This window comes from Neophocaena asiaeorientalis, unplaced genomic scaffold (assembly GCF_003031525.2).
Source record: "Neophocaena asiaeorientalis asiaeorientalis breed wild unplaced genomic scaffold, Neophocaena_asiaeorientalis_V1.1 scaffold280, whole genome shotgun sequence".
NCBI lineage: Eukaryota > Metazoa > Chordata > Mammalia > Artiodactyla > Phocoenidae > Neophocaena > Neophocaena asiaeorientalis.
Window position 1 is genome coordinate 3569137 of NW_020185321.1, and position 27290 is coordinate 3596426.

The 27290-nt window shown below is 57.0% G+C and overlaps 1 protein-coding gene across 1 annotated transcript in view; it reads right to left on the reverse strand.

Moving 5' to 3' along the window:
- The window catches only part of PEPD (peptidase D), a 120477-nt gene that overhangs the window by 87935 nt on the left and 5252 nt on the right, over window positions 1-27290 (reverse strand). Inside the window, exons 2-6 of the mRNA XM_024734053.1 lie at window positions 23826-24009; window positions 21765-21892; window positions 14239-14302; window positions 8442-8489; window positions 6947-7008 (exon numbers count right to left, since the gene is read on the reverse strand). Coding sequence (XP_024589821.1) covers window positions 6947-7008; window positions 8442-8489; window positions 14239-14302; window positions 21765-21892; window positions 23826-24009 — 486 coding nt within the window. The remainder of the gene's footprint in view (window positions 1-6946; window positions 7009-8441; window positions 8490-14238; window positions 14303-21764; window positions 21893-23825; window positions 24010-27290) is intronic.

Sequence of the window (27290 nt, forward strand, 5' to 3'; positions counted from 1 at the left end):
GAACATTGAAAATCAATGATCTAAACTTCCATCCCGGGACTTCCCTGGTGGTGCAGTGGTTAAGAATCCGCCTGCCAATGCAGGGAACACAGGTTCGACCCCTGGTCCAGGAAGCGCCCACATGCCACAGAGCTACTGGGCCCAAACACAAGATGAAAGTGAAAGGATGGGAAAAGATATATTATGCAAACAGAAACCAATATATCCATAGACTGGAATATTTCTCAGCCATAAAAATGACCAAAGTATTGATTCATGCTACAACATGGATGAATTTTGAAAACACAGTTAGTGAATGAAGCCACATATAAAAGGCCACATACTGCATGACTCCATTTATATCAAATGCTAAAGTAGGCAAATCCATAGACAGAAAATAGATTAGTGGTGGCCAAGGGAATGACTGCTAATGGGTACAGGGTTTCTTCTTGGGTGATGAAAATATTCTAAAATTGATTGTGATGATGACTGCACAAACCTATAGACATACAAAAAGGCATTTTAGTTGTACAGTTTAAGTGGGTCAGTTGTATAAGGTATGTGAATTATATTCTGACAAAGCTGTTTTTAAAAACTTACTGAATTATACACATAAATGAATTTTATTGTATATAAATTTTATTCTAATAAAATTGATTTATAAAAATTGACAGAAATGAGAAACAGATAAATCGACAAGCATAGCTTCAGGTTTTCACATACCTCTTCTGATGACAGAACAAGCAAACAGAGAAATCAGTAAAGTTGCAGAAGATACAAACAATACAATTAACCGACCTAATTTCATTGACATATACAGAACACTACAGCCAACAACTGCAGACTACGTGCTCTCTAAGTATACATGAAACACTTATCATGAAACAATATCATATGTTGGAAGTTTCAACAAATTTCAAAGGGTTGAAATACAGAGAATATTCATTGATTACAGTAGAATTAAACTAGAAATCAGTAACAGAAAAATATAAAATCCAAAATTGTTTGGGAATTAAGCAATAAACTTCTAAATACCTACAGTTCAAAGAAGAGAAAATAATAAAATCAGAAAATAAAACATGAAATACCGTAACTGGTGAAATGCCGCTAAAGCAGTGCTTAGAGGAAAATTTATAGCTCTAAATGTAAGCAGTAGAAAAGAACATTGAAAATCAATGATTTAAACTTCCATCCCGGGACTTCCCTGGTGGTGCAGTGGTTAAGAATCCGCCTGCCAATGCAGGGAACACAGGTTCGACCCCTGGTCCAGGAAGCGCCCACATGCCACAGAGCTACTGGGCCCACGTGCCGCAACTACCGAAGCCTGCATGACGCAACTACTGAGCCTGCATGCTGCAACTACTGAAGCCCACGCACCTAGAGCCCGTGTTCCGCAACAAGAGAAGTCACTGCAATGAGAAGCCCAGGCACCACAAGGAAGAGCGGGCCCCCACTTGGCGCAAGTAGAGAAAGCCCATGTGCAGCAACGAAGACCCAACGCAGCCAAATAAATAAATAAATAAAAATAAACTTCCATCCCAGAAATATCTTTCTTCTTTCTCAATGAACTAGAGAAAGAACAAATAAAACCTAAAGAGATTAGAAAATTTTTAAAGCAAAAGATCAATGAAATAAAAAGCAAACATACAATAGAGACAAATCTACAAAGCCAAAAGTTCTTTGATAAGATGAACATAACTGAAAAGGGAACCCAGGAGACAAAAGGATCAGGTTGGGGCACATCCCTGACACTTCTGTCATGCGTGACTCAGAGCTCAAGCTATCGGTGAGACAGCTAGGTAAGCGCAATGTGGCCCAGCACAATGTATGGGCCTCAGCAGAGAAGCCTTGGGAAGCCTTCAATCCTCAGGATTCTGAGCCCTGCTCTATCTCAAGCCAGGATATCACACAGGGCATACAGGATTGTGACCCACCAGGAATCCACCGTGGCCTCACTGATGGGTGTTTGAAAACACCTATCTAATGCTGTCGTTGTGCAGCTGGTACCCCCACTTCTGGCTGAAGGAGGGACAAGGACGAGGAGAGGGAAGGAGGTATTAGCAGGCTGAAAGGATTCCAGATCTTCAAAGCTTTCGGGATCCCTAACTATAAAAATAAGACTACTAAATTCAAAGTGTTGTAGAATCAAGCCCTACTTGTGAAATATCAAAGAGATCACAGAGAGCCAACCTGGCTCAGAGTGAAGAACAGAGCAGGAGATGACATAAATAAAGACGGCAATATAGACCGTCTCCCATTCTGCCAAATATCACTTTGACGCTAGGAAAAGCGATGGCCTATCTCCTCAAAAGCCAAACACGCCAGTAGAATCTCACGTTACAAAACATACGTACATATACACACATGCACACACACACACAAACAGCAAGGTGACCAGGCACAAAGACAAAGATGCAAACACACAGACACACACAGAGACAGGCATACGCTTAGAAAAGAGGCGCAGGCAGACACACACAGATGTATATTCATGGACACAGGCAAATACATACACACACACACACAAAGGCATAAACATGGACTAACACCCAAATATACACACAAACAGAAACACACAGACTCACACAAATGCACACTCAGACACACACATAAGAGTCCAAAAGACATTCACGGCAATGTCAGTGGTTTAACTCAGGTAATGAAATTTGAACATTCCTTGCTTTCGCCTCTGTGCTAGTCAGAGCTTTCTATACCAAGCATGTAATAATTGTGTAAAAGCAACAACGAAGCCCACCAGAGCCCATGAAGGTGGGGAATGCCCTGGAAGCTGAGGGTGCCTCCCTGGTGGGCTCTAGCTGTGGGCTGGGTGACAGACAGTGAGTCGTGTGAGCCCAGCCAGCCCTGCTCCAGCCCCCGGGCTCCTCCCTGCAGTTTCTAACTGGAAGATGGAGAACAGGTCCCAGAAGGCCCCCACTCCACCCACACTGGGGGCTGGGTCAGGTGCTCGTCTCTTCAGGAGACTCGGAGATTCCATGAGCCATAATCAGAACCTCAATCCAAACTGTTAACTTGATACATAAGTTAACAGTAACCAGAAAGCCACTGGTTCCCACACCACACACTGGCATTTTATTGTAACTGTCGAGTTTTAATAATGTCCCTCTACTTCTTGGGTTTGAAAATTCACATCCCTGAACATTAATATTCCTGCATTAATAACCCCCAAATTCAGCAATTTCATACTTAACTGCTTATTTAAATGGAATTAATTTGTAACCAATCATCGTCAAATATGCAAGGCAATTTAAGTGAATGCCACAAGATAAGAAATGTGCTTATCCTGAATAACCAGCTAATGTAAAACAGCGACCATATTTCTCCGTCAGACAACGGCGTGAAACAGAGCGCTCTCTATTCGCTGCCCCCACTCAGGGCTCCTGGGCAGTCTGCCTGCCTTGGACGGAACTGTCTCAGGCCAAGAAGGCGGCCCATAGGCCACCTGGCCCCCCACAGATAATCTCTTTCCCTTCATAGCCAGGGTCTGTCCGTCTGTCTGTCTGAGGAAAACCTGCTCTCAAGTCTACCTCTCCTCTGATGCTAACGAAGACGAATCATGTCTGCCTCTGCTCCCAGGCTGCAGGACCCAGCTGCTCCAGGCAGCTGTGGTATGTGCCGCCCCCAGGAAGAAGGTGTCTTTCCTGTGGAGCTACCCTCTCCACAGACCAGCACCTGGCGACGAGCACCTGACCCTGTCCTCTGGCCAGAGCCCACTACAGGGCCTGCTCCTTCCACCCCTTCCCTGGGAGCTGTCCGGGCGCCAATCCCGCCGTACAGGGAGCTGTGGCCGGGGCTGGAGTCAAACTCAGCACGAGGCCTACAGACTGTCCCCACCTGCTCCCTTCACCCCAGCATAATCACACCCTGGCTCCCCAGGGAGGACGAGGCCACACCCCTTGGTGAGCCCAGGGGGCCCTGGCCATGGGGAGATCCCAGCGCATGTCTACCGCCCCACCCCGCCTCTGCCTCCCTGCTCCCAGTCCCCTGCGACCCCACCACTGGGACACCTGGCACACCCCCTGCCGTGGGCAGCAGGCGGCCTGGCCCTGATCTGGGAAGGCCAAGGGAGGTCTGAGGGCTCCCAGGACCAAACCCACAGTCCCACCGAGGTGACAGGCCCAAGTCAGCCGACCCTGAGGAGCCACGTCTGGAGAGGTCGCAGCTGGGTGGACAGGTGAGGCCACTGTTCCATCACAAGCTCCCTCCTGCCCCCAGGCCAAGGGATAAAGGTGGCCTGGGGTGGCCCATCAGGACAAACCGAGAGGCCAAAACCTGAACTTCTGCCAGACCAGGTCAGTGAAGGATCCAAGATGGGAGGTGTTGCAGAGAAGTTCAAAAGGGTCAAAAACAAAAATTCCAGGAATAAGGCACTTCATTAGGGCAGTGAGAAGTGACCGAGGATAGAAGCAGTTGCGTGAGTATTAGAAAGTAGGACGACAGCAAGATTCATCTTGCGTAGGAAACAGGCTATTATTATCCCTGCAAACAGCTGGAGGTGCTCACGGCTGGCAGGTGAATGTGGTCACTGAGCCACAGCGGCTCTGGAGGACAAGGGCCTCTCCAGCCTGGCGCAGGGTCCGAAAGGTGGCAGAGCTGGGGTGGCTGGGAGACAGGGGGCTGAGCTGCACCCAGACCCCAGGAATACAGACACGACTTTCTGCAGGGAAGGCGCTGGCAGGGGGCCCGAGGTCAGTGGCCACAGTGCGCCGCAGGGTGGTGATGGGGGGGCGGTACCCAAATGGAGCAACCCCTAAGGGCAGAGCTACACAAAGGGTGCCACAGTGGGATGTAAGGCCCAGAGCAAGGTGTGAGGCGACAGTAGGGGAGGCCGTACCACAGGGCGGCCTGGGGACCCCAAGGCAGGGAGGGCTCTCACCTGCGATACTTCAGCCGAGTCAGAAAACCCAGCCTGCCACACGGGTGTGGAAACGAATCCCCCCAGCATGGGGGCAGGCGCTCAGCCCAGCAGTGAGGGGCCTGGGGAGCAGCTCACAGCCAGCCCCCGTCTGGACTGGACCATGGGTTGGAGAGGGCCAGCCTGGGAGAGTGCGCAAAGTTAAGGCTCTCCAAAAGCACTCCCAAGGTGGGGTGGGGTGTTGGCCAAGCACAGGCTCCTCTGGGCTCTTGGCAGGGGCCACGGGGACTCAGGGAGCAGCGGGGCACAGAGGCTGGGGTCTGCTCAGTGGAGGGAGAGGTCAGTTCACAGTGGCACTCCTCCCGGGGGAGTGGGGACAAGGCCTCCACTTCCACTGCTCACAGAGAGTGATGATGCCCCTGGAGTCCCCCACCGCTCCCCCAGAAAACCTGGGCCCCGGGTGCTTGAGAAGGCGCTCTCTGCAGCAGAGGCCTCGGCTGGGAGGTGGGGCAAGAAGGACCCCACAGCTCACTGACATCCGGAATCTTGTCATCGGACATCCTGAAGTCTGCTGGCCCACTACACAGCTGGGGAAACTGACGCTCAGAGGGGCGCTGGGGCGTGATGGGGGCTTGCTCGTGGGCAACTGTTTATTAAGCACCAGCTCCACGCCAGGTTCTGGACAAGCGGGATCTCATTTCACCCCACAGCAAGCCCGAGCACCATGCTTCCCGTGGGAGAGCTGAGGCTCAGAGGCAAGTTCTGCTAAGGTCACAGAACCGGTCAGTGTGGCAGCCACCAGGGCTCCCCCCTTCTAGCTCAGGGCTTCCCCACAAGGCAGTGAGACCCAAGTCGAGACTGAACAGGCCAGCCCACGGGACCAGAGCGTAGGCAGGTGAGCAGGGCACAGGAGCCGCCCCGCGCCGGGCAGTGCTGGGGGACGAGGGGAGGCTCGGATCAGGACAGGCAGCTGGAAGCTGTGCCCTGTACCACTCCCCTCAAGGGCCTGGAGAGAGACAGCGGCTCCACGGCCAGCACCTCAACAAGCTGGGCTAATCACTGCTGGTGTGGGAGGCGAGGCCGCTCTGGCGAGCTCCCAAGAGGATGCAGAGATGCGTGCGATGAAAAGAAGCAAACCTGATGCCCCACCACTCTTATCACTGAGGGAAGTGACACGTATTTATGAGCTCATAATCTCTCCTAATCACATCACACATCACACGTACGCACAAATTCCCGTGGCTCAGGCTCATACATAATTACAAGGCACTTCCTCGGTCCACCAAAGGACAGAGGATGCCGTGGCGCAGAGTACAGGTTGGCGGGGGGTGGGGGGGGCTGGGGCCGGAGAAACAGGAGACCAGGCGAGCTGTCCACACTCAGCAGCCCCAAGGAGCAGGTGCCTCCCCTCAAGGGCTCATCTGCTGCAGCCTCGGGTCCTACAGACCGCTCCCCGCAGGGCCAGGCAGCAGCCAGCCCGGGGACACAGGCATGGCTGGCAGGCGGCACTCTCCAGGGGCCAGGGCATGAGGGTGGCAAGGCGGGAGAGGTGCTGGCTTCCTGTGCCCAACACCTGCCCTCCTGCCTGGGGAGGCCTAGAAGGGGGAACAGAGCTGGGGGGCTCGGCCTGGGGCTACGCTGGGGAGCGAGGGCAAGTAAGGGGGCAGCCATCTGGGACTGGGGCAGCAGGGGACAAGGGGAAGCTATGAGCCAGGCTGGGGGAGGTCAGGGGCTAGGAGTGAGGGGAGGGGGCTGATAAAAACGAAGACCACGGAGCTCAGAGCAGGTCCCTGGAAGGAAAACGGCCACCCATGTGTGTGCATGGTTGCCAAGGCTTCCCTAAGCACGTGGCGGGCCTGTGCTTTCACAGTAGAGCTTGACAGGGAAGTGGCATCGATCCTTAAAGTCAAGGTTGGAGTGAATTTAGGCAAAGTATTTTGCTAAGCATGTCCTCGAATCACCCAATCTAACCGCTCTTTAGCATCCTTCTGTTAGTGTGTTTTGTGTCTAGTCTGTAGACTGGGCCAGCCTGCTGGTGAAGATGTGAACTGATGGAGGATGAAAGGAGACGGTTCCCAGGGCCCCAGGACTCACTTGCTGATGCCCTCGAAGGAGGCCTCCCTGCAGATGCTGCCGCTGTCAGTGTTGACGCCGCGCTGGAGAGAGAGAGGGAACGTGAGGGCGCAGACCCGCCACACGGGGCGACGACGGGGAGCACCCACCTCAGCCCAGCCAACCCATCCCTTCCCGCCTTTCAGGTAACTCCAGGCCGGGCCCCAGCACAAGGGCAGCCCTCTTTTCTCTGCTGCAGCTTGAAAAGGAGAGAAAGCAAGGCCTCCTCCGTCCAAGCACCTTGCTGACCCCAGCTCAGGCTGCCTGGGCACAGGTGGAGGCTGGGAGAGAAGACCTCGGACCGGGACCACCTCCAACCACAAATTCCCCCGCTGCCCCAAGGCTGGCTGGTCTCCCTGTGCACGTGTGTGCACACACGCTCCCCAGAGACAGTGTCCTGAAAAGCACTGTCAAATCCGGCCCTTCCAGAGACGCGGGTGTGACCCGACTCAGGCAGGAGGGGCCTTTCTCCGTGACACCGAGACTCTGTGTTACATTCCTCTCCTTTCCCTAATCGTAAGGAGACTCCAACTGGAACTTAGACAGGAGCGGAGACAAAACAAAAGATTCAGAGGAAAACGTGCCATCACCAGAGAGGCCAGGCCTTTTAAATCGCCTTTTAATTCTTCCTCAAGACCTACAGGTCGATGTCTAATTGTATCCCCCCCAAATAAAACACACTGAACCCTCCGTGATCACAATCGTAACGTTTCTTCTCAGCCATCAAAACAGCAGGGTGGAAAAAAGAGATCACGGGTAGTGCTAACAAAAATAACTGAGAAAAACTATTTCGGTAAAAATCAATTAACAAAGGAGAGAAGGGTCACTTTGGGAGGGTAGAAGGGCTGCATGCTCTTCATATGTGAAGCTCCCCAAGGTTGAAGTATAAGAAAGCAGACTTCTTCTCGGAGCCATTTCACAGCCTCAGCACCCCCTCCCCGCCCTGCGAGGTTGCACCGTGCACCCCTGCCTGCCCCAGGCTGCAGCAGGCCCTCCGTCATTTAGTGCCCCGAGTCCAAAATCTGATGCCACACAGCCCAGCAGCCTCATGGGCAGATGCAAAGGGTGTGTTCACCGACACACTCTACACTGCACGCTATTTGACGTGCACGTTTTGATACATTCTCTATCAACAATGGAGGAGAGACAGTGTGGAAGCAAATTGATATTCTACATCCACAAACCCCAAGAGCTCAACCTGACACAAATACATCCTCTAGTCAGGTTTTAACCCTCGGAGTATGCGTGGCGTCTTGTCCACAGTGGCCTCGGGACAGGACACAGCCCAGGTCGACTGGAGAATGGAGGACATGGTCCTGGACACGTTTAGCAATTCAGACTGAGCTGTCACTATTTATCAGCAACGACCCTTGTTTTCAATCCCCCCCACGGCCCTGACCTCTGCAGGGGCAAGCAGCTCCCTAAAGCCCCTCCCCATACTCAAACGCTGCCTGGTCCCTGAACACCGGCCACTTACCAAAGTGAGGAGGACGGAGGGGCTCCGTGATGTCAGGATGCTGGCGATCTGAAAGGTCAGAAAGAAAAATCCACTTTAGTGCCACCACGTGAAGCCTGATGGCGAGGACGTACCAGCGTTATTAAATACTGACAGCTCATCCTTAAACAAGCAGAAGTTTACAGAGAATAAGGGATTTCTGAAAGCCACACAGCTATCAGGTAACAGAGAGGGACTCAAACCTAAACCCGGCTTCCCCACGTGCTGCCCTGGCTCCGAGCCCCACACAGATCCCAGCTCCTAAGAGCCAGACCCACTCGCCCTCCAAGGCTAGCACCTGTGTCCATCTGCCTGGTCCCTCACGAAAGACCCACGGAGGCAATCTCTTCGGCACTGGTGCCCAGGGGAGACACCCTCCTCCCTGCCCCCTTCATCTCCCTGACCGCATGGACTTGCCACCCCCAACCCCACATCCTCGCTTTCCACCCCTCCACGACCCACTCAGGGCCCTGCACGCTGGCTGCTTCCCACCCGACCCCCTGAACGAGCTTGCCACCCAAGCTCACCTCCCCATGCCTCTGCCTGGGACGCCTTCTCCCCATCGTAGCCGCTTCCTCAATTTGAGCTCAGGACTGAGGTCTCTGGTCCCCCGGCGGGTTGGTCCACTCCCTCCTCTACTGCCCCCCGGCCGGTCACACTGCCTCAGCCATGACATCCTCACCCCAAGGGGACGGGCCACCCCGGTGGGACCGCCTTCTTCCTCTCCTGGCCCTACCCCTCAGTCTGCTCTGCATCTTGGCCACTGCAGCTCCTACTGTACTGAGCCCCCTCCCCACGCTCCCACCCTGAACTCTCACACCCTGACACAGGGCGAGAGTGAGGATTTGTTGTTTCAACAGCTTTACTGAGCCATCACCGACATACTCTACACTGCACGTTATTTGAAGTGCACGTTTTGATAAGTTCTGACATATATATATATATGCTTTTTAATACTGAGAGGCTCCCAGAGAAAACCTGGAAGATACCGAAAACTATAAAAAGATAAAATACACCTACAAAACCATCCCGAGACTTTTTATCTCTGCACATAAAAACAGAGATCTGTAATGACGTTTGGATCATATGAAGTTACATGCTTCGCTTATTTCCTGTCATTAAATAGTCTTCAAACACGCCATTGTTACCAGTCACTACCGCGGGGGATGGTAAACGTCCAGGGAACACCTGATTACACAGCCTGTGCCACTCACTGCAGACTCATGTCATGTAAACCACCCAGGAAGCTGGTGCTGCAAATGTCCAGATTTCACCAGTGAAAAGGCTTATGGGTTAATCTGCCCATAGTTAAAAGAGAGCACAGTGGTGGCTGTGCCATGTTCTCTTAACAGATCTGGCATAGTTAGTTTATTCATTTCTCTACTGGGCACTTACATTATTTCTAATGACTAACTTTACAAAGTATGCCCTGATGGGCATCCTGATATAAAGTCTTTACTTCCTTTAAAAAAAAAAAAAAAACTGACCCAGTGAAACTGCTGGGTGACAAGCCCCATATTTTGTCAAGGTTGTGAGGCTCACGGCCAGATGACTCACCCTCCCACCCGCAAGCCCAACGCTCCATCTCCCTGGACCCTCCTCGTTTGCTCAGTAACTGCTCTGAGAATGACTGAAGCCCAGCCTCTGAGCTGCACGCACGAGGGCGTGGTGAGTCGCTAGCACGCCCTAGGCCCTCTGCGAGGAGGAGGGGGCGGCTCATTAGAAGGAACCAGAGCCGCACTTGGCCCTGGGTGTGTTGTTACGGGGACTGAAGGGTCTATGCTCATCAGCACGGGGCGGTCTGTCAACTGCGGCAGCACGACCAGAGCACGCGTAGGCACTCGGGGACTGTGTGTGCTATTGTCCTTGGGAGAGGGGAGCAGGATAACACACGTGTGGGCTGCTGGTTTTTCTCTCGGCTGTGACTCAGGACGTGCTGCTTGGGGATAACGGAGGAGAAAGCAGCCCTCTCAATGCCACCCGATGTGCACACGGATGGAGGAGGCCTGACGCAGCAGGCTGGGCGTCTGCTGGCCCTGGCAGGGCAGCATCTTTTATTGATCGTGAACACTTGAGTGGGCCGTGGTTACCTCTGCGGCTGCAAAACCTCCCCCAGCCAGGCCGCTGCACCCGCCCTTCCCCGTGGAGACCAGTCAGTGCTACCCTCTCGTCAGCACACCCTGATTCCCTGCCTCCGAAATTAAGGCGACGGACGTGAGGCAGCTATGCGTCACAGGTGGGAACTACAGCTCCGCACACAGGACGACATGGCTCTGTCCACACGGGGCCTCATTTCCGTGGACCAGTGGTCACTGGGGACCTACCAGCTCTCATGAACCAGCGCTGTTAAACGCCTTGCCTTGCTTCAAGCCGCAGCACCAGTTTCCCAGGTAGCCTGGCCTCTCCGGCAGGTCGCAGTGGACGGCACACGCAGAACTCTCCAGAGCCCTATGGACCAGGATCCTCCCCTGGGGACAGTCAGAGGCTTCCCGTGGAGGCCTCACGCACCCTCGTGCCCAAAGCTCCCACCAGGCCTGCTGGCCACTCTTCAAGGGTGACGATCCAGAAAAAGGGGCTGGACAATCTTTGACCAGTGCTGTCAAGAAAGGCTGCACTGCTCCGGGAGCGGGGCTTCACTGTGCAAAAAGCAAAGCTTTTAAAACTGAACCTTTTTCACGGCAGTCTGAAACAGGGCTGAACGCCGGTGGCCGGCAATGCATTTAAAATGTTCAATTTGGGGGTAATTCCTTGGCAGTCCAGGGGTTGGGACTCCACACTCTCACTGCCAAGGGTCCGGGTTCGATCCCTAGTCGGGGAACTAGGATCCCACAAGCCACGTGGTGCGGCCAAAATAAATAGCTAAATAAAAATTTTAAAATTCAATTCGTTTCTCAAATTTAAATGTTGGGAAAGACCACGAACAACATGGATTTGCAGCTACTCATGAACAACTGGTACATCTAGTAACCTGGGGCGAGCAGTCCCACACAGCATTCAGAGGGCCCGCCGCAGACCCCACCACTCCCTGACGCCTCTACCCACCGAGGCAGAGAGGCAGGCAGCATCCATCACTGTGCTGCCACCAAGGTCTCTTACATGCGAGCCAGTGACCCTGGCAACATCTGCCTGGTGCCATAAAGGAGAGCGCAAAAACGTGCCCTCCGCCTGGCCAACTCCCGTCCCCATGAATACCAGCCACTGCACTGCACCTTGATGGCAATGCCTAGTAGCCCCTCTCAAGGTTCTCCTGAGTTCCCCCCTCTCAGGGGAGCCACCATTCACTCTACCTTCTCAATACACTCAGGATCACCTACAGGAGGAGGGAAACTAGATAGCCAGGTTTGCTACATCAGACACCTGTACTGTACATGTGGTATCGAGTGACGGGCCGCGGCCTGGGGTGGGGGCTTCTTGCCCTCTTTCACAGGAGACAAGTGTCAGCTGCTTCTCGTCTGTGATTTGTAGCCAAGGCTGCCCAAGGTTGTTAGATCAAGCTGAGCACCACAGAACTGGTCCAGGGAACCCTTCCCCAACATAAAGGGCTTCCTGTCGCTTTCCATGATGGAGTAGCCCCAGGCACCCTCGAGTGCCTCCCAGCCCAGGTGTCTGTACTTGAGTCGGGCTCCATTTCAAGCCACAGAAAATCAAAGGCACTTGGGGGCCTTGTCATCTCTGGAGGCGTGTCCTGCAGCATCCGCTCACTTCTGACAGGGCAAAGGCGGAGGCGGAGGGCGAGCCCCCGGGGTCCAAAGTTGGTGGGGTCAAATCCCAACCCTGGTACTCCATGGCCATGCGGCCGTGCATGAGGCCCTTCACTGCTTGGAGCCTTGGATTCCTCTTAATGGGGTGAGACCGTGGCCCACGACAAGACAGGGCAGAGGGAGGAGGGGATCTGTGTGAGCTGCCGAGGTTGCTGGAACCCGCAGGTGCCATCCTGGAGTGAAGCGCCTGTCCCACGGTCCACAGGAGCCCTCGTTTCCGATAAGATCCATAGCAGTAATCGTCACAACAAGGCCGATTAACGATGACAGTGATAACGGCGTGGCCCTGCAGAAAGCACCGTGCTCTCACCTCCACTGAAGCCTTCACTTAAGATTCTGCTTCATAAATACAGACTCAGATGAGCTGGTCTGTGGGGCTGTAATTCTACACTATCATGACAGGCTTTCCTGGCCTGACACTCAAGACCTCCTCTGTTTTACCTCATTTGGAGGCAGGCTCTCCTTCTCCCCAGAAATCACTGTGTAAATGGAGCTGAGTTCACGGCCACCGCCCCCCTCCCCGCCCACCCCGGTCATAAAAGCAAAAACACCAGACTGTGGCTGGGAGGCTGCGGCAGAGAGACGCTCTGACTCGACGCGCTGGGCCTCAGGGCCCATCCCAGGCTGCCCCCTCCAGGTTTCACACCGAGGAGACCCAGAAGACCAAGGTCCCAAAGAGCAATAATGTTAAGATGCAGTTCACAAAGGTAGGAGGGATACACCCACCAAAGGAGAGGGTCAGAACAAAATCACAACTAAGGATGGGCATCCCTCTCTCTCTAGCACTTCAAAAATACAAGGTACAGTAAGTCCCCTACATATGAACCTTCAAGTTGCAAACTTTCAAGGATGCGTAAGTACATTCCATCAACATCAGGCGTGAGTGAAACTGCAGCTTGCCCTGCATCTCCTATTGCTGATCTTTCAGCTCTACCAATTCCCACCTCCTCTCCCTCCTCCAGTCAGTAACTCCTCCTGCCTTTTCACTCAATGCCAGCCCAGCTCTTAGTGTATGACGACCTCTGCCTGGGGAAACGTGGCACGGAGGGGCTCCATGCAGCCGATCCTGCCAGGCCAGCGCTGCACCTCGGGCAGTGGGCACTCACCTCGGGGTGTTGCTGTTCTACCCAGCACCGATCTGCACAGAGCATGGGGGTTGTGACAGCACCCAGGGACAAGCAGAGGCCTCCTGTGCGCCTGGCAGTGGTGCAGTATCGGGGGGACTTGGTCCCCCAAGGAGACGAGGGGGGCACATGGCTGTGCTCTCACCTTTGCCACGGCCTGGCCCTAACAGCAGTGGAAGTCAGGGGCAGCCCCTTTTTTTTTTTTTTTTGCGGTATGCGGGCCTCTCACTGTTGTGGCCTCTCCCGTTGCGGAGCACAGGCTCGGGAAGCGCAGGCTCAGCGGCCATGGCTCACAGGCCCAGCCGCTCCACGGCATGTGGGATCTTCCCAGACCGGGGCACGAACCCGTGTCCCCTGCATCGGCAGGCGGACCCTCAACCACTGTGCCACCAGGGAAGCCCAGGGGCAGCCCCTTTTGACTGCCTGGATTGGGGGACAGATTCATAGCCCCAGGAGGACAGTCACATAGCCACCCAGGCCACATGCCACTGGGCAACCATGCTGGGAAGAGGATTAAAGCCAGGGGTCCTCCAAGCCCACCCCATCCCACAGGCCTCTCGCTGTCTGGGGCTCTTCTGACAGCGGCACCTACAGCTGGTGAGGGCCTGTGGGAAGGGCCTCCCAACACGCGAAGGCCCAGCCAAGCCTGATCAGACCTTCACAGAGACATCCTTCCTCCGAGCAGCTCAGCGGCCACATCCAAGGTACAAGACACTAGCGACCAAGTCGGGCACTGCCCCAGCAAAGCAGGGGCCTCCCGGGGAGGTCTGAGATGCATGTTTCTTGCCTGCTCTCTCCAAACAAGGGCACTGCTGAGGGGGCTGGTAGCTGGACCATGCTGTCCCGCGATGTCCAGCCAGGCTGTTGCAGTGGGAAGAGTCGGCCACTACTGACCTCGTCTGTGTACTGGACGTCATCCACGGCGTACTTCTCCTTGAAGTGCTCCTTGGAGTGGATCCTCAAAAAGAAGCACAGGAAACGCCAGGGTCAGGGTTTGGCCGCAGCTGGGTCCAGGCTGCCTTCTGAGCTCAGGCCAAGAAGCCCCGGGCCCATCCCTGCCCCAGCCGGCACCTGGCACCGAGCCGGTCTGCCCAACACAGGCTCGGAGGGCAAAGGACACTGGGCCACAGAGTGACTGCTGAACCCCACCTGCATCCCTCCACCTCCCCCAGCCAACCTCTGCTCCTCCTTCGAGCTCGTGACCCTGGCCGCCTGGGGCAAGCAGCTGAGGACAAATCTCCCTCTACTACCAATGAGAGCCCACCCACACCGGGCAGCCAGCCAGCCCACCCATGCTTTGGGACATGAAATTAGCTGCCTCCCAGGCCCCCACAGAGCCTCTTTAAAGAAAAGTTTAAAAGTTAACATTTTAAAGAAGCCAGTAACAGTATTACTCACTGTGATGAGAAACATTCAAGCTTACTCATCGTCCCTGAAAAATCAGCCAGTGAGAAGACAAAGATGCAGGGCGGAGGAGGCTGGGTAGCCCTTGCCCGCCTCACAAAGGGCTCCTGGTCACAGCTGTGCTGAGCAGGGCTGGTGGGTCCAGCAAGCACCATCCCCACCCCCCAGCCTCTTGGTAGGCAGATGAGTCAATGTCACTGCTGGTGACAGAGCTCACATCAGGAGCTCTAGCCGCCTGGGGGAAGGATGTCCAAGATGCACGCGCGCGCGCGCGCGCACACACACACACACACACACACACACACACACCCCGTCCCACGCCTGGGCACCGCATCAGCATGGGGGATTCACTCCCATCCTGCCTGTGATTGCATGATATTCTAGTCACCAAGTGTCAGATCTGAAAGAAGCCTCAGAGGAAGTAGCAGATGGTTTTCAGATTGTGCTTCCTGGGCTCTCACGGGTGAGCAGACGACAGGCAGGTGGAGGTGCCAAGGACGGTGTACCTGGGGAGGCCCGTACGGGACAGGGAGGGAGAGCACTTTGGGACTCGGAAATGACCACCTCGGAAAGCAAGCTCCACGTGCCTCTGAAACACCACTGATCAACCAGCATCGCTACCCAGGAAACAGATTCCCACTCCTTCTCTAAGCCCTGCACCGTTTTCCTCTCCACCCCAACAAGCATCCCAGACCGGACTGTGGCCAGGAAACACAGAGCACAATGAAGGGACAGATGGGTGGCCTTGGGGGTCAGCAGCAGGAAGCTCACAGCTGTAGGCAGCGAGCCAGGCCGGGGGGACAGTGGTCCACTGAGATCGGCGGCCTGGTGCCCCAGAACCCTTTTTGCTTTACCGCCCTTTTGGCTTCTCTGAAGCGGGCACTGGGTATCAAGCTCCCATTGGTAATTAAATTTGCACGATCCAATTGCATTAGCTTCTGTGATTGAGACGGGACTCAAAGTTGAAGGGCCAAAGGCTGTGCCTCCATTAGCACTGCCTGTAGCAGCTACGTGGGGCAGGAACTGATGACAAGCACCTTGCCTGGATGCTGGAGGCCCCGGTTCCAGGGCTTACTGCAAAGAGCTCGCTGACCCTTTGCTACCAAGCACTGACACCCCCAGCACAGCTGACCCTGCAGCCATTCACAAAAGCACGTGCCAGAGAGGCAAGAGGCAGGGCCACCGGTGTCATCACCACATTCACGCTGATTGCCCCGGCTCCAGTCCCTGCTCAGGACAGATGCCCAGAATTCTCAGCAGGTCCCCAATTCACCCCTGGTCCCCAGTCACTTCATCCCCTCCAGCAGTGACAGGCATCAAAAGCAAACCCCCAAAACATTCAGGAAGAGCCAAGGACGTGCTTTCGAGGCCAGCCTCAATGATCCCTACAGAGGGGCGTCTCGGCCGTTAGCCTGGACACTGACCTTTCACCTTACCTCCCGTCGGGGACACTAACTCTCCCAAGCTGTCTTGCCAAAGGACACCTCAGGAAACGTGCTCCTGTCTGCCCTACCTGGGAGTCTTGGCAGTCAGCACTCAGCAGAGACCTAGGAGGCTTCAGACCTGGGAACATCTCCGTGTGTTCAGCCTGAGGTCAACGTCTTGACAAGGTGGAACCAGAGGAGGTGGGAGGACGAGGGGGAAAAGGAGAGGAGAACACGAGGCAGCTGTGATCTGTGGGCGGCCCCAGGGCTGTGCGCTTGCCTGTCCACCCCTCACCTACCAGCCACGAGCCACTTCACCTGCCACGGGAGCCAAGGAGTGGCAAGGGCCAGCCAGCCCATGGGAGAGCCGGCTGAAGCCATCCCAATGTCCAGGAGCAAGTAAGCCCAGGGGCCAGCTTCACCAAATGCCCTTTGCCCACCTCGAGGCACACTGGGCCTCAAGGGCCCCAGATCGCCCAACTAGCCACAGGCTTGGTTCTCAGCAAGAATAACCATTTGACAGATACAACCCGAAAAGCTGGGAGCATCTTTTCTGGCACTTTGCGTGTCATTTTTTCTTCTAAAGGGCAGAGATAATTAAGTTTGAATAGTACTTATTTTTCCTGTTTGGGGGCCAATTATAGTAAAAATCATTTAAATGTCACCCTAAGAGGTAAGGGTGCCATGCCACCACGTCAAGCCAGCCACCAGAGGGGCAGGCAGGAGAAGGAGTGGCATGTCCCTGTGAGCCCTACAGAGCTGGCTGGATCACTGGGCAGCTATACGCCACCTGAGTGCCGGGCTGGCAGCAGCCTCACGGAAGGCTGCATGGAGCCCTGACTGCAGTTTAGGGTCCAGCAGGGCAACTCATGCCAGATCCCGTCGTGTGGGAGATCCAAGTAGAAGCAACTGGATGGGAGAGGATGGGTCAGTAGGGAAGCCGACCCCACCCCAGAAACTCTTGCCTTCAAAAGGAAGGGGCAGCTCTGGCAGGAGAGAGGAGGGAGGGTGCCACTCAAAAGGGTTTGTGTCTTCAAGAAGGAGCCAGTATCTGGGAACCCGGCCCACGCAGGCCTCTTTCACAGGCAGCTGGGCCCAGCATGCGACAGGGGAGGCCTTTCCCAGAACTCAGGGTCAGGGCAGGCGCAGCGAGTGCCCACACCCCGTGCGGGCCCTCCTGTGAGAAGGAGACTTCTCAATTAATGCCCACGGTGCAGACACGGTGGAGCCCTCTAGGAACTGAAATTTCCAAGCGCAGGTCTAGCTGGCAAGCTGACCGCCCGCATGGGGCTAATGAACAAGTAACAGGGCCAGATCACAGCCGTCATCATCCACCTCCAGCGGCCGGAGCCTGCCTGCAGCCACGTACAACGCAGCGGCCTCTCCTCCAGCTCACCGCCCGGCACCCCGCACTTGCCCCAGAAGGAAGTCGGCAACCATGTCAGGCCTCTATTAGCTTGTTAGAGAAAAGCAGGGCTCTCCAAAGCTATGCAGGCGCCTGAACCTGGGCGGCGAGGCAGCACTTCCCAGAGAGGCCGGTGCGGAGAGCAGAGGTGATGGAGAGGAGGCCCGTGGGCAGCAGAGCCCGGGGGGAGGGGCCAAACGCCTCGCCAGGCCTCGGGCTGACCGGGGTCAGGCTCTCCGCAAACCGCCTGGGGTCAGAGCCAAAGGAATTCCCTTGGCCCTCCTCAGGAAGGCCTGCACCCCTCATCAGTGCCCAGGGCGCCTTCCCTAAAGACGGGGGAGCTGGGGCCAGGCCGTCAGGCTGGCGGAGGCAGCCTTCGTCCTGTGACCCAGCTGTGTGTATGGGGTGGGGGCAGTGACTGTGAAAAAGCACACCCCAAACACCCCACAGACACACCACCCCACAACCCTACACCACACACACACACACACACACACACACACTCCCACACTCCAACCCCCCCACACCACCCGGCACACATACTACACCACACCATATCCCCCCAACAAACATACCCACACACATCACACATGCACACACACTGCAGACACATTCACACACACCACAGCACACATCAGTCCCCATCCCAGAAAGTGCAGTGCTCGGGGCCTCAGCTCTCGGGAGAGCCCCCTCCTCCCTACAAACCCCAGGCCAGCCACACTGTCTCACGTTCCAAGCCCGAGGCCTCAGCCAGGGATGGGAGCAGAAAACCGCCAAGGCTCCAAAGGTTCTAGGAGGGTCGCCCAACCTGGCCCAAAGTTGCTCACCCTCTGTCAGTGCTGAAACTGCCCAAGGAGGCAATTTCCCACCTGCTTAGAGGACCCCAGACACCCCAGCAGCCAAAACTGCCATCAGCTGAGGTCGATTCTGACGAAAATGATGGGAAACACTCTCACATCAAAAAGACACCCGGGCTTCCCTGGTGGCGCAGTGGCTGAGAGTCCGCCTGCCGATGCAGGGGACGCGAGTTCGTGCCCCGGTCTGGGGAGATCCCACATGCCGCGGAGCGGCTGGGCCCGTGAGCCATGGCCGCTGAGCCTGCGCGTCCGGAGCCTGTGCTCCGCAACGGGAGAGGCCATAACAGTGAGAGACCCGCGTACTGCAAAAAAAAAAAAAAGACACCAAACTTTTGTAAGCAAAGACCCCAGATAAAAACAAAATAGAAGCTCCCACACTCCTGGCCCCACAAAGGCCCAGGGTGAGGAACAGGCGGAGCACCGGGCTGCCCACGAGCCCCTGGCGTCTGCAGCCCTGACAACAGGACAGGCTGTTTACACGGGAAGCGGCAGATCTACAGACGGGGGTGCTGTTTCCCTGGATGACTTTGGATTGCAGTGTCTGCCAGATGGATTTTCAAAAGCCATCAGACAGAGACTCAGAAGGAAGCTGGGGAGCTGAAGGTCAAACGTTCAGTCCGGTGGGTCTGGACTGCAAAGGCCAGGTAATCCCATCAGCCTCGCTCCTGCCCTATTGATCATGAGCGTCTGGAAACAGCTACACACATCACATCTGGCTGCTCCCCACCTCCAGCCCGACAACCAACCCCTTCCACTGCCCTGTTCCCATCATGCCTTCTCTCCCAAAGGCTTGGGACGTGGGGACTAGGGGAGGGTCACACCAGAGCGGAGGAAGGGAAAAGCCTGCCGGGGATGGGCACGGAGGGGAGCCAGGTCGGCAAGAGACAAGGGGCAAGCTATCTGCTGCAGAGCTGGAACGCCCGTTGGGAGCAGCTTGCGTGGTCTGGCCTGGCCAGCGCACACATGGAGCCTTTCCAAGAGGGAGACCCACCCTAGACCCATTTGTACCCTCCAAGGTCCGTACCAGACAATCAGCTGCCCTGGCAAAGCAGGGACAGACTAAACGAGAACTTTTTAACAGTGGCTCTAAAACCCAGCCGCAGTCAAAGTGCAGAACATCATTCCTGTATTATTGGACATTATGTTCTAGAACAGCCAACCGATAACAGCTGCTCCCTGACCAATCAGGTCCTGGGTTTTAGACCCTCAAGTCGGGACCTCCCTGGTGGTCCAGCGGTTAAGACTCTGCACTTCCACTGCAGGGGGCACGGGTTCGATCCCTGGTCAGGGAACTAAGATCCCACATGCCGTGCGGCTTGGCCAAAACAAAAACCCTCAAGTCAAGTGCTGTTTGGCTCCCCAGATGATGGCTGTGGGGAGGCAGGGTGAGATTTGCTCAGCTTCTCCCAATGGAGTGTGCAGTCCCCGAGGCAGGGGCCACGCCCTGGAGGATGTCCACCCTGCCCCAAGGACAGGCACTCCCTGACTTAAGAGTTAGCTCTGCGCAGCGGCAGCAGCAGTCAGAAGAGGGGACGCACTCAGAGCCCCTCCACACCTCCTGACAGAAACTCACCACCGTCCACACCCACGTCTCCCGGTGCTGCATCCCTGACTGCAGCGCTGCTGAGCAGTGAGCATCTCAGCACGCCCTGAGCCAAGAGGCAGGGCCACAGGGAGGCTGAGAGGGCAGGCAGGCCAAAGCCATGGGTGCCGCCCAGGCACAGGGGCCACTGGCAGGACGGGCTGAGGCTATAGCTCTGTGATCACTTCAAGGTGCGGGGAGGGCTCCGGGACAATCTCCTCACGGAGACCAGATCTAAACTCTCACCAGGAAACTCCTCCAGTTACCAGGGCTTTGTGACAAATCACCCTGACACGCAGGGGAGTAAAAAAGCATGTATCACGTCCACGGACTCTGAAGGTCGGGGCTCAGAACAAAGCCCTGAGAGGACTGGGGCTTGGAGTCACCCACTCTAGCGGGTGGTGCTGGCTGTCAGCGGGGCCTCTGGTCCCTCCACGTGGGTGAGTTTGGGTTCCTCACTGAGTGGCAGCGGGGCTTGAGGAGTGAGAACCAGGTGGAAACCGTAGCACACTTAACAGTCTAGCCTCAGAAGTCACACGGTGATATGGCCACGTTCACGCATCGAGGCAGTCACCCAGGTCCTGACTGAGCGAGGGAGGAGGGAAAAGATTCCAACTCTCCATAGGGAGTGGCCACAAATATCGTGGACATTACTAGCTGCCTGTCCCCAGCACCCTCGCTGCCTCATTTCAGTGTCACAAATGTAACCACTCCACAGTGACCATCACTGTGACTACAGCCCTGGCAATGCCTCACGAGGGGCATCACCGCTGTTCCACAGATAAGGCATCGGAGGCCCGACAGTGGCCAGACCCGCTCCCCGGAGAAGCCCGCTGAGGTGTGGGAGCCCTTCCCTGGCCCTCTGCACAGAGCAATGTCCCTGCAGCAGCCGGATGCCTTATCATTCAAACCAGCTGCAGACCCACCAGCCTACCTGGTACTGAGTATTTGGGGCCCACGAGGCAGCAAAGGCTGCAATGTATACATTAGCCCAGAATAAGCACTCTCCCGGCAGAAATGACACGCGGAAGGCGGCGAGCATTTGGCAGGATCCTCTGATCACCTCAAGCATCCCCAGTTAAGCACAGCTTCTGCCTCGGCGCCTCTGAGCAGGCAGGAACGGCTCCCGGGAGGGGTGCACAGGGCCAAGGGCCCTCAAGCTGGCAGGCACCACAGATGATGAGGGAGGCAGCCTCTCAGGCTCACCCAGGCCTCTGGCCTCACACTTCTCCCACAGCACAACCCTAGAGCACGACCCTGTCTCCCGGGTGAGCCAGCTGAGGCAGGGCCTACATCCTGGGAGCCGCAGAGCCTAGCCCAGAGGCCGGCAGGCGGGAGGCACACAGTAACGCCCTGCACTGCACGTCAGTGACGGGCTTCAGAGAAGGGCCCCAGGCTGCCCTCCCCACCACACCCAGGGAGGGGCTGCCTCCCAATGACCCAGGCCAAAGACTCAGGCATCTTAACAAAGCTGGGAATCCGGAATTTCAAGATTAATAATTAATAGTACCTCCGAACAAACGTGACCGTGGTCTGTGGCTCCAGCTCTGACACTCCTTCCCAGCAAAGGGTAACAGGCTCTGGCCCAGAGTAGGCTGTTAACGGGCCTGCTCACTAACCCTCCCCCTTGCTAATTCTGCCTCCCGCTCCCTGCCGCTTGACACCCACAGCCCAGGCCCTGCACCCACCCCCACCCCAGCCAGCCAGCGGTCAGCAGGCACGGTCACACGCCCCGGGGTGCTCCGTACTTTCCCATCCAGGTGGCATGGCTGGGAGGAAACCTGGGCACAAAGAGCGTCGACATCCCAGTGTCCACGTCCATCGTGCCGTAGCAGCCTGGCTCGGTGACACCGAAGGCCCAGTGAAAGAAGGACTCCTGTGGCGGGAACAAGGACCCAGGTCACTCCGTCAGCAGGACAGCAACGTGAGGTGCAAGGAGAGAGGTGGGGTATCTGACCGAGCGCTTTCCTCCCCGCACCCTGGAGGGTCAGCTCGGGCTCCCTGGCTCTGGGGGCCTGACCCCCAGCCTCACACCACCCACCTCCTCAGCACTCTGCCCCCTACACCAGCTGCAGGCTGCCGTCCCCTCCTTCCTCCTGGCTGGCTGCTCAGACCCTGCTTCAAGCCCGTGCCCCAGCCCCACCTGCACCCCACCTCACCGGCCACCCGCCTCAGGTCCCAGACAGGGCAGGTTAAGACACAGGTGCCCAGGAGCACCAGGGGTTCGTCTCCGCCTCTCCCGCACTCCCCTCCCTCCCCCCACCTCTCTGCTACCCCCACTGCCTGCAGGCAGGCAAGATGCCACCTTGACTTAGACGCCCAGGCCGGGCATCTGCTCAGAAATGGACCCCTCCATTTAGGACTTCTTCCTTCCTTCTCCCACCCCCGGGGCAGCTGACGACTTCAGCGTTTAGCATTAAACATGGAGCTAAAATAGCGTTATAAAGGTATGAAGTGGAGGAGGCGCTCTTCTAAAATTAATCTTGCATAACACCAGTAAGAGAGCCAACAGCTGAATTTAGGAGATCGGTTTTTAAGCCACAGACTATGGAAACCTCAAGAAGCATCAAGACTAGTCAGAGAAAACTTATTTAGACCTGCACATCTCCAGCAACAGGGACAGCAGGCTTGCAGCTGCAAGAACGACGCGGCAGAGGGAAGCCCTGCAGGAGGAGGTGCTTTCCACAGAAAACATTGGGCCGTGGCTCCCGGCAGTGGATCTCGGCCTGTGCCCTGCGGGGTGGACGCTGTCCAGCTGCAGAGGCCACGCCTTACCACCCGCTCTCCACACTTAGCTCCCCTCTGGTTCCCCCGCCTCCTCCCTGACCCGGATGCTGGACGCCCATGTCCTCTCGGCTCTGCCTGCCCCCGGGGAGCTCGCGTCAGACCTCCACTCAGGGCAGCGCAGGGAGGAGAGGAGAGCGCTAGACTTGGGGTCGGGAGATGGGTTCTAAATAATCCCAGCTCCACCTCTAGCAAGTCATTTCCCTCTGAGCCTGTTTCTTTATCTGTAAAGTGGGGCCAGCTCAGGGCCCTCCTGGCTTTCTGGGTGAGCTCCTCTGTCCAGTGTCCTTGTTCTCGTTCCTGGGAACCGGGTGATGCCAATGATTCTCAGCCGAGGCCACCACATCCAAGCTGGCTTCCTGCAGCTGGGCCACCTGCTGCCCCACAGGGTTCCAGAACCTCGAGGAGCCCCTGGACCACTTCCCAGAGGAGGAAACCAAACCCCAGTGAGGGTCACAGGGTCGGCACCGGCCAAGCCGGGACCAATGCCCGGGCCGTCGACTCCTGCTCAGACCCTGCTCACATGCCTCCTCCCAGGACCTCTGCAGCCCCCGTCCTCCTTGCTGTGGCAGAATCTGGCCCCAGGAACTCAGCCCGCCCCATCTGCACCTCTCCCGGGCCAGGGAAGGCTGCCCAGCCCGCCCTCTGAGGTCCAATCCTGTGGATACTACCCTCGAGCCCGGAACACCCATAGCCAGCTCCACCAGTCAGAATTCATGCCGGCCTTCAGGGCTCACACCAAATACTGCCTCCTCCACAAAGCCTTGCCTGCTTGCTCTCCCAGGAGCATCGTCTCTCCAGAGTCTGACCTGAGAGAGCTGAGGCTGGCTGGCGACAGCCCTGCCCCCCTACAGAGGGGGCTCCCTGGGGACCCAAGCCTCGGCCTGCTTTCAGAGAGCCTCTTCAGGGTCCCCCAGGTGGCAGAGCTGCCCAGGCCCACCAGGCCTGATGCTGGAGGAGGGCAGACAGCCCACGGTGGGCCTAGTGCACACTCAGAGATGTGGGAGGCTGCCGGCTGGGCTCACCTGGCGGAAGAGGACCCCGGTGTCTGTGCAGTAGCGCTGAGTCTCCTCCCCACCCTGCAGCACCACGACAGAGCCGGCCTGCACCGCCGGGTTCTTTCGCAGACGCTCACACAGGCGCCGCCTGTTCAGGGCAAAGAGTGCCAGCGGCACCTTCAGGGTTTCGTTCCCCAGCCAAAATGAGGGTCTGCAAAGACACAAGCACACACCGCCACGCAGGCTTCTGTTAGTACCACCAGGCGCGTCCCCCGCCCAGAGGCAGGGCCCCCATTAGCACGTGGCAAGCCGGTCCAAGCTCAGCCTGCCCGTGACCCAGAAACAGCCCCTCACTGGGCCGCTGGAGGACCACAGGGGCTTGTCAACCACACCCTCCCCTCCTGTCCCTGGGCACTGGACCACAAGTGGGGAGGAGAGGCAGCTGGGTCTGTTTGACTGGTAGACGGGTGCAGCTCACGGAAGGAAAGTCTGCAGTGGTGTGGAGTCACACCCCCAACCCCCAATTCCAGCCCTCAAGGAGCTTCCCATCTGTGTGAGATCTGGCCCAGATGACACTGGATCCCTGCCCATGTGTCTGCAGGCCGCCATCCTCTCTGCAAGTCACAGACCCAGCAGCCTGGCCTGTTCCTCACCTGAGCCGGGACACCCACCTGTCCCCAACACATACACACGAACACACACACACGCCCAGGGCACGCAGCACCAGGCCCTAAGCCGAGCCAGGCTCGTAGGTGCCAAATGAGCAAGGAGGAAACACAAGAAGATGCACCTGGAGCGGCAACCCTTGAGGTGCTGGCCCTGAGGACGGCAGCCAGCAAGCACTGAAGGCCAGGCGGAGCCAGTGGCACAGCAGGTGGGTGTCCCTCCTCACGCCCACACTGGCTTCCCTTTTCACTGAGAAAACACCCCCTATCCTCCTAGCACCCACTCTCCAGACCCCTCCTGCCTTGGGCCCCTCAGGACAGCTGCTCCCACCCGAGGCTCCCCCTCCACCTGGGAATGGCCTGCCCCACCGCTCGCCTTTCTCCCCACCCCTGCCCCCCAAGTTGCTCCAGCATCAATCTTCCCCTCTCAGAATCATTCTCAGCATCCAGACATACAGGACCCTCACCCGGCTTGAAAACAAATAAATAAAAGCACGCCTCTTGACCCCTGTGCTCGCCAGCCGTCTGTTTCTCTCTCCCTTTGCAATAAATATCCTCTGAAGAGTCACCCAGCCCATCCCCGTGTCCTGGCCGCCCGTGCTCTCCTCAATCCACGCCAGCAGACCCTGGCCCACCCCCTCCTGCACTACAGCCCCTGCCAGGCCACAATGGCCCCGTGCTCCTGAATCTGCAGGTGGCTTCCCAGTCCTCAGGGGGCCTCGGTGCCCAGGACACCGGAGGCCATGCTCTCTGCTGAAACCCGGCCCCGCACCGGCCCCTCCGGGACCCCCTCCGTCCTCAGCTCACCTCCAAGCTGGAGCCCAGACCATGTGGCTCACCCCCATCTCCCACCCGGACAACTGCAGGAACTCTTAGCTGCTCCCAGCCCCAGCCTCTGCCACAGCCTGGTCTGCACCCACCCAGAGGGATCCTTGAAAAGTGGAAATCCCAGCAGGCATCACCCTGCTCAAACCCTCCCCACCTTCTACTGCCCTTACAACACGGTGCAGACTTACTCCCAGCCACAGGCGCTGAGGGGAGCCGCACAGGCATCCCACCCTTCCCTGACCTCCGAGAACGCTCCCACTGGGGGCCTCCACTGCTGCTGTTCCCTGTGAGGAATGCTCTCTCCCAGTGCCTACCAGGCTCACATTCTTGCTTTATCCAGGCCTCTGGAGAAATGCTCCCCCTTCCCGGGAGCTTTTCCGATAACCCCATCCAAACCTATCCGCTACTCTCTTCCCGCCTCTCTAGAACCACGCATCGCTGTCGAACAGTATATATTCACTTGCTTGTTGTCTCCCCATGTAAAATGTAAGCTCTGTGAGGGCAGGGACCTTGCCTCCTTCCCGGCACCTAAAATAGTGCCACGTGAATGACTAAACAAAGGAAGGAAGTGTAGTCGTAGCGAGCGGGCCAGGGTCCAGCAAGGCCAGAGCCAGGGTGCAGGAGTCAGGCAGTGGGTGTGATGTGTGTTCGAGGGAGGCCCTGCAGGCTCTCTGGCCAGCAGGCAGCAGGCATGGAGATCCAACAGGGGAGGGACAGCCCAGAGCTGGTGCAAGGGAGGGGGCTCTGCCTGGGGCTGCAGTGAGAGTTGGGCAGGTGGCACCTGCCCTCACGGCCCCAGGGCACCTTCCACACTCACCTGGCTATGGGACCGTCAGAGGAAGGTGACACCTCCTGCACATCTTGGCTCCAATGGCACTTTCTCAGGATGGCTTTCCCTGGATTCCCTCTCTAACCTTGCATCTCTCTCCCCGGCCTGTCCCCCCATTTAGCCCTGGGCCAGGCTTCCCCGACTCGTGTCTCCAAATCCACTCTCCCACCCTGTCCAGGCCTGGTCCACGAGGACCTCGTTAGCTCCAGGAGGATTTGGTGACTGGGAGGCAGAGCAAGAGGCTGGAGAGTGGGAAGAGATGGCGGAGGACAGAGAATCCATTCCCGGCTCCCTCCCTGGGGAAACCTGGAGCTACAAAGGCCGCTCATTCTCCCACTGCCCAGCCTGCCCACGGCTGTGTAAGCCCACCCTGCATTACACTCTCTTTAGTCACCCCTCGGATTGAGGCTCGTCCAAGTCCCTGCTGAAAGGACGCGTTCACTCTCCAACATAAATGTGTACTGGTGCTCGCTGGTGAGGTCCGCCTCTGTCCACTAGAATGGAAACCCCATGAACAGAGATGTGGGTCTGCTCTGGTCCCCGCCGCCCCGTGCAACCACTATGCTTAGCACACAGCAAGTACTCAATAAATATCTGCCGAGCGAACAACTGTCACGGGGTGGGGCCACCCACACAGCTGTGCGAAGCTGCCACATCAGCCCCAGAGGGGCAGGAGGCAGCACCCTCGGGCCAGCCTGGGGTCTTGCCCACCCCGCACATGCTGACAGGACCATAGCCTCCCTGCTGTCCGCCTTCCCGGGCGCAGGCCCCACTCACCCTCCTGGGCGGGTGGACACAAGAAGCCAGGGCTTCCTCTAAGCCGTGCCACTTGCCTGCCACGCTCAGCCACAAGGATGAAAGGACAGAGGTGACAGCTCACAAACATGCCAGCGCCCCAGCTGGCCGTGCTATCAGGAACTGAAACTGCAGCCACCAGCACCCGTGCACAGAGTCCCCCAAGCTCCCTCCCATTCTTTCCCCTCACTCAGCAAAGCCCATGGAGGGGCTGGCCTCAGGGAAGAGCCTCGTCTCCACAGACTCCCAGCGGCCCAGAGTGAACAGCACCAAGGCACTGTTGCAGATGGCCTCGGCCAAAGGTGCCTGGACCCGTGCAGGCTCAACAGCACAACTGCCTGAAAATGCCCAGCTCCCCCCCACCTCATCCCCCCC